Genomic DNA, 13117 nt, shown 5'->3' with positions numbered 1-13117 from the left:
CAACACTGAAGAGCTACAAAGGGGTTGCTTAGATCCTTCCCACGCAGCCCGCCTGCTCTCTGGCTCCCACCTTTGGTTTTACCCCTGGCTTGTCCTAGTGCAGTGTTAGATACAGTGAACCCCTTCACAGAGGCTTGGAACACTCCCCCCACCCCCCACCCTCTTCACTGTGCTTGTCTAGACTGGAGCCCGTGGGGAACTTCCTCCCTCCACGTGCAGAGAGGCTTTATCCTTCTGGCTTATAATTGTGCAAATGAGCTTCTTTCTGACAGCACCTCTTTGCCCTCCTCCAGAACTGATCCCCAGTGACATTTCCAGCTTCACCCCAGTACAAATTCCCAGTGCCCCCTCTTCCAGGACCTATTCCCAGCACCTTCTCCTCTCCAGGGACCTGTCCCCACTGAACTCCCTAAAGAATCCATCCCCTCAGCATCCCCCTCCAGGACCAAGTCCCACTGTCCTCTCTGTTCTTCCCCCACAGAACCACCCTCACTGCCCACCGCCATGTTCCTCCTAGACACCCATTCCCTCTCCATCCCCCTAAAATCCATGCCCTTTCCCTGCTGTGCTCCTCTCCAAAGACCCAGCCCCACTACCCCTCTGTGCACTCCCCGGGAACTCATCTCTTGATACCCCCATCCCCACTGGCCCTCTGCACACTCCTCCAGGACCCATCCCTCCCACCCCCTCTGTGCTCCCTTGGAGACTCCTCCCCTCTGCACTCACCACAGTTGCAACATGCTCGCACTGAGAAACATAGCCAGATGCTCCAGGAGACTGACTGCGGGGGTGCCCCGGGCAGCCCCTAACCAAAGGGCTCTGAGCTTCAGGGACCCTTTGGTGACCATGAGCAGAAGGTAGGTTGCCCACCCGCAGGCAACAGCCTGGGGAAGCCAGTCTTGGACAAGCACCCCTCAGATCTGGGCTACGTAGCTCTTCTGAAGGGGGTCCCCGAGAGGGACACTGGACACTGCCTGAGCCGAGGAGAGGCATGAGCAGTCGAGTTGGCAGTGGAGTCAAAGATCCTGGCCTACACGGCCAAATTGCACATTCTGCCCAGTTAGGCCCTGAAACTACAGAGCTACAATAAAAACATGTTCAGGAACGTGACCTGCTCAGGCAGCCAGGCCAGGGGAACGTGGGCCCCACAGCGAGGCCACCATGGGGAAGGGTAGAGCAGGAACTCCTGGACGGACATCCACCCGGAAGCAACACATCTGCCCCAAGGGATCGCCGGACCTGTGTCCAATCCGGAGGAAGCAGCAATAGGAGGCCAGGAGGAGGGTCCTGCCTCCTCTGCATGGCATCTCAACGGGTTGGGGCTGCGAGTGACAGCCTTGCACTGCATTGCCCAGGGAAGGCAAGGAGCAGGACTAGGGCACATGGGGGCAAGTGAGATCAGGCAGTGGAGAGCTGTGCCTTCTGCTGCCCTTCCCTGTCCCTTGTCATCTCAAGGCCTGGCTCAGTTTTTACCTAGTCCCCTCAGGTCTCAGAGACCTGAGGAGGCTATATCAGGGAGCTGGCCACACCTTACCATCATGGCCAAAGCAAAGGGAGAGGAGCTGTTCAATGAGGGGCATGCTGGAGGAGGAGATGATGCTGGGCAGGGAAGTCCCCTGGTGCTCCACACCCTTACAGGCACTACAGCAATGGCAGAGCAGTCTCCAACCTTCAGCAACCGGTGGGGTGGACGCTGGAGTGCCCTGTCCCTGCTGTAAGACCCCAGTGCTGGTCATGCACTGCAGAGCCATCTGTGAGCCCCACAGTGAAAAGGCTACCTGCAGGCCACTGCCTGCATACACACAATGCCGTAACATGGGTGGGTGCCCCTGGGGCCCTGGCCAGTCCCCTGTGTATAAAGGTCTGATGCGGGCTGAAGATGAATAAAGGAGGACATTGTCCTGCAGCTACCACTGGCCTTACTCCCTAAGGAAGATCCCAGAGATGAAGACAACTGAAGAGCTAGTATGGGAAGAACAATGGTGCAGCACAGCCCTTCCCAGCATCCTTGCTAGAGGAGGACTGGGAAGGGCTACTGAAGAGAGAATGAGGCATGAGTCCCCAGCCCTCCTCCTGGCAGGAGGGCACAGGTGCCTGGAGCTCGATGGCACACAGAGCCCCCCAAAACAGGACTGTGCCCCAGCTCCCAGCTCAGCTCTCAGGCAGACAAGGGAGCAGAGAGGCTCAGGAAAGCACCCAGGCATCTCCAGGCTTCCCCCCTCGGACTTGCACCTTGGGGGGAGCAAGATGGGTTTTTCTGGAGATGCGTGGGAGCACTGTCCCCTCCACATGTGCTGCGTTGCCCTGGTTTGGTACCCTGCAAGGGAGCCGAGACTGCTGGCACCTGGCAGGGCAGTGCCATAGGAAGGGCAACAGGGGACCAGCCTGGCAAGACTGGTCAACCTTTGACAATGGAAGAGAAAGCTGGAGTCCTTGAGAATGGGCCTGTGGCCTAAGGGCAGCGGGACTCCAGCGGACAGGGGCTTAGTGGCCCCCGATGTGACCCTGAGACAAAGCTCCTCCTCACAAAGGCAATGGTGGCTTACAGGCGGACAGGACGAAGGTCGAAGGCATGGCACAGCTGGCCTCATGGGCATCCCCTGCCCCGGAGGAGGCACGAGGTGATGGGCTGAGATGCCACAGCCGTTGACGACCTCCTTGCCAGCAGAGTTGGACTGAGGGCTTCTATGGACCAAGCTGGTCCCTTAAAGGGGCTTCCCCATCCCTCCTCCACCCATTGGGCACAGAGCCAAAAGGGAACCCCCCAGTGCAGAACCCACCTATGGCACTGGGCAGTCCCTAGGGACCCTGCAGCTTGTGGGCACAGTGACAATGTTCAGAAAGAGATCCAGGTTGAAAAAAAGTAAAGTCCCTACAGTCCCACTAGGACACTGCCTCTCAGCTCCAGCTCCTCAGCTGCTGTTTCAGGGACTGGTCACATTTCTATTTACAATATAGAACATGAGTGCGGGCCGGAAGCTGTGCTCCCATGGGCTCTTCCACGCAGCAAATCATTCAAAGCTGGAACTTGCTCCCTGTGGTTTGTTTTTGTTTAAATGTCTTTTGTTTCAAGGACAATAAAAGTTTCAATCAGGCAGGACTTGAATGTCATTCCTAAGATTCATATTTACAGGAGTCTACAGTAAAGAGACAGGCAGCTCACTCCCTGTGTGCGGAGACACACTTCGTCCTATGCCCCAGGAACTCCACCAGCTTTGCATGGACCTTTGGTAAGCAAGCCCTTCTCCCCAGCCATGCCCTCTGCACTAGGAGCCTGCCCAGCCCTCCCCGATGCAGCAGTTCAGAGACGTGCACCCTCAAGTGCTTGGAAATTCCTTAGGTTTTGGATGTGTTAATCCTTCCCACCCACCCACCCCACCCCAGAAAGCAATGGGTTAAAAAGGCGCTCCTTTCATCCCTGCCTTGCCCTGCCCTGCTCTCCACAGAGCCCCTGGGGCATCTTGCCCACGACCTGGAGAACTAGCTGCAGGAGCAATAAAGCATTGAAGTTTAAAATGTTCCTCTGGACACTGGCCTCAGAAGCACGTCCGCTCCCTGCCCCTCAGGCCCAGCCTCACAGGTATATCTCCCTCTTGGTGGTTTGGGATGAGGGGGTAGTGGCTGGCTGGAAGTCCGAGGTCTGGGTGAGAGGAATTTCCTCCATGGGAGAGTCCTTGCAGGGCTCATGGCTACTATTGGAGAAGGCACTGTACGTGGGGAGCAGGCGGAGGTTGGCCATTTTGGTGCTGCGCTCTTCTGAGAGTCTGGGGCTGCCATTCCCGACTTGCTCTTGACTCCCTCTATCTTGGTAAGGCACAAAAGTGGAGAGTTTGAGGGCGTTCTTGGGCCTGCGATTGGGGGAGGATTGGCCAGGCATCCAGCAGGTGTCGGAGTGGCCGAACTCTGTGCATTCCCGGGTACAGGTCCCAGTCATGGCTACATCAGGCAGAGGCCGGAGATCTGTAGAGAAGCAAGGGAGAGCATTGTTACACATGCACAGGCCCCACAGCATCGGGATGTGAAGCTGGAGCAAGCCGGGGGCACTGTGCTGTCCTGACTCCACAAGGTGGGGCACATGGCATTCTCGGAGAGTGTGCTTCTACAGGGCTTCCTGCCACAACTATATCCCTGGGAAGGTGCACAATGAGCTCTCTTCAATGCTCAGGGACCTTCCCATGAGATGATCTGGCAGACCAGCCTCCCAGACTAGGGCAGGATCTCGGTTCTCCTGGGAGCTCACATCTATTGCCCATCAGGAAACAGTGAACTGTCACACAGAGGATGACCAGCAGGGTTGGAATGTCTCTATTGTACCAGCACCCTCCGTCAGTGGAAGGAAGGGGTGTCTGAGACCCAGCCAGAACCATGGCCACCCAGGCAATGAAGAAGAGCTGGGAAGGGAACACAGGAGTCCTGACAGCTGCTGCTTTCTATCCACAGTCACAGCTCCAGCTGTCTGTGGATAAGCATGCTCCCTGCAGTGGGTGAGTGTGGGAGAACTGACCAGGCACAGCATAGTATAGAGCTCACTGTCCCCCACCTCCTTTGGTGATGAGGTCTACACAATGGGAACTTCATGGCCTGGATTTGCACAGCAGGAAACAGGCTGCCACAGGACTGGTCATCCTGCAACCATGGGTACCACCAGGCCTTCCTAGGCCCTGGGAATCACCTTGGTCCAGGCACATTTGGGCACCAGTGAAAGCTTTGCAGTGCAAAGGCAGGAGTCCTTAGGGAACTGCCATTCCCTTCCCCAGACACAGTCAGACTCTTCACTGCCCTGAGGTACAGCCAGATATCCTGAGCACCAGACACTCTGTGCCACATTTCCCCAAGCACTTATATTTCTGTGTTCCAGAAAAAGCCAGCCCTAAGTCCAGAAAACAGCCAGCCCTCTTCAATATCAGCTATGTCCTAGCTCATGTCTCCCCAGTCATCCTTGGACAGTCCTGCCCTGCTCACCATCAGGCATCCCAGGCCATGTGCAAGCCTGTGGCTCAAGCATGCATTAACAGGAGCCATCCTTCCCCAAGCCCAGCCAGAAGTCCTTAGACATCAGCTGGTCTCCCATGCAGAGTCTGACGTGCCTGAACACAGTGGTAAAATCATTTCTACCCTCAGTGCAGTTGGACATATCTGAAACCAATGAATCACTGTCCCAGAAGTGTCCACGTTTCTCTATGCACTAAACAGCTACCCCTGAGAGAGCAAGATACCCCTGCACATCAATAACTCCCTGCTTCTGACATAGCCCGGAAACTCTGACCACCACTTACTCCCCATTCTGGTCATGGCCTGGTATCTACAAGTACCGGCCTCTCTCTACCTGGGTATTATGAAGCCCTTCTGAGCCTTGGCCATATACTCTTTACACAGAAAGTATCTGTCACAAGTCTCCAGAGGCCAAAACTAAGTATTGCCAAGCACAAGTGAGTGTCCTTCCAACAGGCAGTGCAGACTCAAGAGAACCCCTTGCCCAGGCAGCAGGTGGGCTGCCATATATGCCACCTACTCTCTTGTGACCAATGCGGGAGCTTTCTTAGCCATATGACACATACCTACTGCTTCTATCTAGCCTCTTCTTGGGCCACAACACAGTCCACTGCCACCACCTGGGACACATCACTGGCCACTGCCATCAGTAAATGATGGCAGATCAAGCCTGCTGCTGATGCTGGGATGAAGGGAGGGTTTCTCATGACTTCCGTCCACCCTGAGACTCTCAATTGAAAACCTTCCTTCTGGTTCAAAGCCAGGGCCAGGGACTACTTGTGCACCTATTGCTGAAACCAAAAGTAGAGCACAGAAACTATACAGAGTCAGGCCCCAGCATTCCTCCCAGTAAGGGAGTCCTCTTCTTTCTAGGTCAGTCAGGCTATGCTGATTTCTGCTCTGTGATGCCTCCTCCCAAGGAATGCACGGCATCCAGAGGAGTGAGGTAGCCCTCAGCCAGCTGCGTGTTTAGATTCATCCTATTTCCTCCCAACAGGCTTTCAGAAGTTCTCCTCTCAGCATATAGGAGCACTCAGTTCAGCATCAGGATAGTGCCTACGCCTCTCCACTCAAGAGCTCACTCCATTACACTGCTGACTCTCCAAAGAGACCTACAAATTAACAGAGGGACATACTTAGGTGCTCCAAGGATCTGATGGGTGTAGACCTATGGGGCTGTCACAGGACCTACAGCAAATTCAAGCCTTTCACAGCAGCAGAGTCGGGACATCTCACAACCATGCTTAACTGCTGGATCACTCACAAACTGTTTGAATTACCTTACTGAGGCCAGCCACTTTGTCTTCAGGTGCTGCAAAGGGGTCAGTCAGCTCAGGGCATGTCCCCACACTTGCGCCTTCCCACTAGATACACACTAGCATGCATAGTCCCATCCTTCCAAAACAAACAGATGAGGTGTCAATCCCTCATTCCTGGGGAGAAGCAAACTGGAGCCATTCACACTGTGCTGGGGGCCCTGCCCTTGTCAGCAGGTCCCTCCTGCCCCAGTTCACAGCTTTAGGACACAGAAGTCCCCAGGTAATGGTGGCATAGCTTTCACATCAGGTATCATAGATTTCACACCATGAGGATGCAAGAAAGGTCTCTGTAGGATACAGTTTCAAACAGTGCTATGGATCAGAAGACAGAGCTGAAAGGATGGGCATGAAGAAAGGGGAAAAGTTAGCAATGAACCAGTGTGCTAGAACAAATCTTGTCATAAAATAACCCCCAGTGACTGTATTCCAAATTCTCAGCTCCTCTGGGGGCTGAGGCACCCCAGTTTTTCACTCTGGTTACTGCAGAGGCTATGGCACCCACTCTGCTCCCCATGCTGGGAGCCTCCTCCCATGTCCCATCCCCTGGCGCACATGTAAGCTGTGATATCCTGGTGGAAGCCATAAGGACATACCTCAGTGCAGACCCCTTCACAGCCTGCTCCGCTCAGGGGACTCTAATGAGGAGCAGAAAAAGGATGACAGGGTCACATCATTGCATAACTCCCAGCCTCCACACCCGCCCTAGGATCCTGGCCCCTTCAGCCTCTGCCAGCCCTCCCTTTACATTGCACTGAGACCCACAATATTCCTCTGGTATCCCCTGCCTTCAGGAGTCCCCAGTCTTCTTGAGGCTGCTTGGCCACCACTGCTAATCAATCAATAGTTTCTCTTGCATTATCTTGCCTCTCTGGAACCCACCAGCTCTCACAGGATTCATGTAGCATCTGAGATCCCCATCCAGCAACCTTCCTAGTTCTCTGGCCTTCACCAGTTCCCAACACTGTCACATCAGCTTCTGACACCTATGTCTTCCCTACATTTTTCCTTCCCTTGCCTGACTTGTACTCTTTAACTATGATGAAGTCTCTGATGTACTGGAACTTGAAGTGGAGCTTGAGGCCGCCTAGCTCATGGAGCCCCAGGTCCCCGTATGCAGAGACATGGGCTCTGTGCGTCACACAGCAATGTGCCTACACACACACACACAGACAGCTCCACATGAATGATTTGCCTATGTGAGCACCCAGCATGACAGATGGGCACACACAAATGAACTTATGCTCCCAGGACAGCCATACTGACATCAAAGGTGCAGAAGCGGGAGCTCAAGCATCGCAGGTGCCAGGGTGACCACATGTGCCAGTGTGAGATCATAGCTTGACAGTGTAGGTCTTTGGGATCATTCTCAGGGCTGCTCACAGAACAGCCATTCCATTTCCTGAACACATGCAAAGTTGCCTCAGGTCTTTCTCTTGGCCTCAGATAGAAAGCAAGACACAAAACAGAGCAAAGTCTGGAATCCATGTCCTAGATGATCCCTCAGTCCTTTCTCTCATGACAACAGGATGCTGTGCTGACACTGGCTTGGTCAGTTTGAGGTCCTATTGTTTTGTTTCACTTCTTTTGTTGGAGAAGTAGTATCTCCTTCTCCTCTCATCTCCTTTCCCTCAGGACAAATGGGAGCATTCATCATCATTTTCACTTCCAGAAAGGCCTTGGCACTGCACACTCCCAGGCTGGGGAGTGGCTGAATTCCATTGTTTCTTGCTCTGATGGACGATGCTTTGCTGAGTGCATGGAGGTTACTGGCAGGGCTAAAATAAAAGCTACCTCTCCAGTGAACAAAGTTATAGTGATTTTCTTGCATCAGTAGCAGTTTAGAAATCACAGGATCAAGCTGGAACTCAGTGTTCAAGGTCTTTTATTCTAGTTTTTCCTTTGTCTGTTTTTGGCACAAAAGTCTTTTTCCAGTGTTGTCCCTTCCCTTGCAGTGAGATGCTGGCATTGAACCTCTCCTGCTAAAGGAGTGTATTATGTGCCCTGAGAACAATCAGCTCAGCTTTAAGAGTCCAGGAATGGGACAGGGAATAACTTCTGAATAGCTGTGATTTAGAACAAACACAGCCCTTTGGCCTAATTCTCAGCACATGCTAGTAGGCCAGAGAGTTGGATGTGTCACCATAGACAGCCCTAAATCTTTCTTTGGGAGTAAACAGTTATGGAAATCTTGCCCACAAAGTGCTGATTCTGGATCATGGGTGACCCTGTGAAGTCTGGAACAGGCAAGGGGAACTGCTCTACCATGAGGAGACAGAGCCCAAGCCTTGCCTAGAAATTTAGGTACCTACTTTGCCTTATAAAGTGTACTCAGGATTTCACATCCTTCCTTGACCCCAGGGATCTGTTTTTATGACTCTGAAATCTACGGTGGAGTAGAAATGATGCCTGGAGTCTGAGGACCACTTCCTTGGGAATCAGAAATAGATGTTGGGCACAGATCAGAGGAGCAGAGCAATGAGACATGTCAGCCTATAACCATTCCTGAAAGAGGCTGGACTCCTGACATCCCTGAGCAATGGGCACACATACAGCCCTGCTCCCTGGGCATGATGAAGCATCCAGCTTTCATGGCTGTCTCACTGCATAACTGTCCCATTCCTCACTCCTGAGAGAGGGTTGTGGTCAGTGCATCAGTCCTTAAGCCTGTCTTTCTCCAGAAAGATGCTGAAGCTGCGGCAAGATTGGCAAAGTCCCCAAGTGATGAAGAGGCTAGCAGTGACCTCTCTAGCACCTCTTTCCTCCGTGGTGTTCTAGTCATGCAAAGTAAATATGATTCCAGTGCAGATGCTGTTTTCCAGAGCTTTGCCCACTCTCTGTGTTTCTTTCAAGGGCCAGATCATTCTGTCAGCAATATTTCCATGCCAGAATGCTGTAGTTCACAGCCAGGAGGGATGCATAGTGCTTCGGGTATTCACAGTTCCTATAGCTCACAGTCCTCTGGAACTCCCCCTTTCTGTTTCTTTGCACTTCTCTGGCATCCTCTTGTTAGCTGCCTCGGGGCTCTTCAGCCTCAGTACATTGCATAGGAATGAGTCTAGGGTAGTAAAAGTCACAACCCTTTGAACTTTTCAGATGAAGAGGGGGCACAGTTGGGGTTTTACACAGAGATACATTTGGAGATGCATTCTGGGTCCCTGTTCTGACTGGAGGAAGGGAAGCTTTCTTGAGCTTCAGCTCTCTTATCAATACGGGAGTGGCTGTTCTCTTCTCCTGACATCCAAGGCACCTCTTCCCTTTGTGAAAGATACTCTGCAGAACTGTCTCCTTTGGGAAGAGGAACATATTGGTGCCACTGCTAATTATTTCAATCTTCATATCCCCATGCAGGGCAGGAACACATCCTGCTGCAGTCACTTGCAAGGGATACTCTAATAGTATTATTGCGCTCAGCAGGGGTCAGGGGGATTTCAACAAGGCTCTTAAGCACCTTTAGAAGTGGGACAAAAGGATGCAGTCTTATTCAGCAGGCACTTCCGTCTCCTGCATTGGATGTGCAGAGGTTCACTCATCCACTGCAAGTCAGGTAACTTCGGGCACAGCTGAGAACCAGCTTGAACCACATTTTTGCCATGATGCCCAGTGTGCATAGTCTAGTTTCGTTCCCTTTGTTTTTCATTTGTTTCACACATTAGCACTGGATGTGGGATGCACATTGCTGGATGAGCAGGGATGATGCAGCACAGTAGGCCAGGTCTTGCAGGTGAGGGGATATGGTGGAGCAAGTCTGGGAGAGAAGGAATGAGGGAAGGTGGTGGGGCTGTGGGGATGTGACAGAGCAGGGCACGGCAGAGCATTTCAAGAGAAACCTGGAACAGAGCAAGAAGGTCGTACAGCATGTAAGAAGGGGTTGGTTCAGTAATAGGGAAAAATGTGGAGTATGATAGTGTAGGGAGAGCAGCAGAGGGGCAAAGCAGGATGCTATTCCTAAAGTGTTAGATCAGAAAGACTTATCTTCCCTACCTGCTAGCACAGAGAATACCAGCCACTAATTTCCACCACCTTCCCTTGTTCAGAGCCTGAAAGCACTTTACCTCTTCCAGACAGTCATCTAGCTTTGGTCAGAAGATAGAAGGGCAGAGCATGCCACACCCTGCAAACTGAGGGTTGGGGTACAATGTTTTTTTTTCAAAGTGTCTGTCTTTAGGCCAGGGCAGGATGTAGTGTTTCTAGTACAGGCAGCTTCAGCCCCTCTGTTTCGTGGTTCGGACACTGGAAACATGGCTCCTCCTACACTGAGCACTCAGGGCTCTGCAGACATGAGGCACCACTCCTGAGACATCCCTTATGTCAGTCATCCTCCATGACATCATATCACAGCATCACTCTCCTCCTTGCCTGCCCCTACAACATCCATGCAATGGGACTTGCTCCTCCCTGGTGTTGCTCTTTCCAGTGACTACTTTCCTACAGTATAACTCCCTACAGAAGGCACAATTCCCCTACTCCACCATAGCTTACCGGTACCATTCTTGTGTGCCATTGCTCCCTTCAGCTACCAGTCCCTGGAGTGTTATTACCTATGGGTACTATTACCCTACAGCACTGTTCCCTACAGGTACCATTCCCATGCTGCACTGTTGCTGACAGGTGCCTTTCTCCCCTGCCACTGTTCTCTACAGGTACCACTCTCCTACAGTGCTATCACCTACAGGTACCATTCCCCTACAGTGCTGTTTCCTACAGGTACTCTCCCCCACAGCGCTATTACCAAAGGTACCATTCTCCTGCGGCATTGTTCTCTCCAGGTACCGTTCCCCCGCAGCGCTGTTCCCGAGCAGTACCGTTCCCCCACGGCGCTGTTGCCTACAGGTACTGCTCCCCTACAGTGCCACTTCCTCCAGGTACCATGTTCTGTGGTGCCGTTCCCTCCAGGTATTGCCTCCCTACAGCTCTTTTCCCCCCAGGCACTGCTGCTCTAATGGTGCCATTTCCTTCAGGTACCATGTTTTACAGCTCTGTTCCCTCCAGATACCACTCCCCCATGGTGCTGTTTCCTCCAGGCACCACTATTCTGTGGTCTATTCCCTCTTCATTGCTCCCTCACAGTACAACTATTTGGATAGCGTGCCCCAAGATCCTGTTTTCTAATCCCAGAAGTCTCACTATTCTTTATTTCTTCACATCACAGCACTGCTGGGATGAGTCCCTAGCACTATCCCATCCCTTGGCTCCCTGCACTGCTCCCCAGCATCACACCTCTCTGTGCCTTTCCTCCACAGCAGCTTCACATTCCCGTGCCTGACTCAGTGGCCTGGAAGAATCCCCACACACTGGTAGCAAGAGATGCTCAACAGTCTGTTCCCTCAGGGCAGCAAGTCAGCCCTGCCTCCACCCCGTGCAGGCAGGCTCAGCGTGGGCTTCCTTTGATGTACAGTAGTTCAGTGGTTCTTTCCCAGCATGTCTTCCCTTTGAAAGGACTTCTGTGAAGGGGAGCTGTGCTGTAGGTAGGTATGGAGCCGTGACCTCACTTGCAAAGTCCAGACTCCAGATCCTCCTTCAAGGGTTATCTTACTTCTTCTCACCTGATCCACACCTCCCATATAAAGGAGGCATGGCCAGTGCTTTACTCCTAACAGGGATGGCATACCCTCCTGACCTTACAGGGACAAGAGCAGTAAGCTTGCTTCTTCAGCTCCCCAGTCCATCTCCTTTCAGGTCCATGATTTCCACACATTTTACACAGACATGACCAGAACACTTTACTCCAGAACAGCAGAAGCACAACACCATTTCATTTTCCAGACCTTGGGAAAGGCTGCTGGATTGATGCCCATTTCCACAGTGATGCTTCAGAGATCAATGAATAGAGAACTATTGAAAGCTGAAAACACAACCAGAGAGTTCCCCACAGTCCATGTCAGTCCCTGTTTTTCCTAGACAGAGCTATCACCATCCCTAAAACCAGGCAGACAGTTTGCAGGACCATTCCTAGCACTACAACACACAGGCAGACGGCTTTGGGGACCGATTCTAGCACTACAACACGCAGACAGATGGCTTTCCAAACTTAACACCATCGCTACAGCACACAGACAGATGGCTTCTGGTATCTGAGATCGACCCTACAATGCCCATAAAGGTGGTTACTGCAGTTCAATACCACACCTACAACTTTCAGGGCAGTTAAGAGCAGCACCAGCTAATACAACAAATACTGAGAAAGATCCTCAGAGCCAGCACTGATGTCAGCACACAGATGGATTTCTCCCAGGCACCAAAATCAACAGATATAACACACACGTCCAGCTCCTACAGACCCCTATAGCACTTAACAGCTCTCCCCTAATACTAAACAATAGTATCTAAACACCAGTACAGTTTCCTCCAAAGTTAATGGCCTGTCAGTCCCCGGATGCACACAAGGATCAAACAATAGCCTCTGGAGTATACTGCAACAGCATATACTAACTGCAGTACTGAAAGCAAATGACTTCCCAGATCCTGCCAAGGGTATCACAGCAGAATCAGAATGTAATTAATGCAGACAGATGCACCCACCAGCCTCAATCTTGCCAGCACAGGTAGAGTAACACTAAACTACTTTATCACGGGCTTCAGCACACCTTGGCACCAAGGACCTGAGCCCGGAGTTCCCAGAGGACATGTTCTTCTCTTGCTCATGGTAGCTGAAGCTTGAGGGACCACCTTTTCTCTGCTGTTGTTAAGCATGTAAACTGCAGGTGGCTGTGCTACAATCGCTCATTTGCTGAGAAGTGTAGACATCCCACAGCAACACTACCACAGCAATGGGAGGTGATTCGTACCATGCGCCAGTGTCAAGAGCA

At 52.2% G+C, this 13117-nt stretch overlaps 1 protein-coding gene across 3 annotated transcripts in view; it reads right to left on the bottom strand.

Annotated features, from left to right (window-relative positions):
- Positions 1-3386: 3386 nt before the first annotated feature.
- Positions 3387-13117, bottom strand: part of PCDH1 (protocadherin 1) — a 58268-nt gene continuing 48537 nt past the window's right edge. For 2 of the 3 annotated variants that reach the window (XM_026097740.2, XM_064520795.1), the window contains exon 5: positions 3387-3960. In XM_026097740.2, the coding sequence (XP_025953525.1) occupies positions 3575-3960 (386 nt within the window). In that variant the 3' untranslated portion in view covers positions 3387-3574. Of the gene's footprint in view, positions 3961-6904; positions 6947-13117 lie in introns of all 3 variants that reach the window. The other variant, XM_026097741.2, reaches the window with a different exon arrangement.

The sequence above is a fragment of the Dromaius novaehollandiae genome, chromosome 15 (assembly GCF_036370855.1).
Source record: "Dromaius novaehollandiae isolate bDroNov1 chromosome 15, bDroNov1.hap1, whole genome shotgun sequence".
Classification (NCBI taxonomy): Eukaryota; Metazoa; Chordata; class Aves; order Casuariiformes; family Dromaiidae; genus Dromaius; species Dromaius novaehollandiae.
The sequence above is the reverse complement of the archived record's forward strand: the minus strand, read 5'-3'. Positions and strand labels throughout refer to the sequence as shown.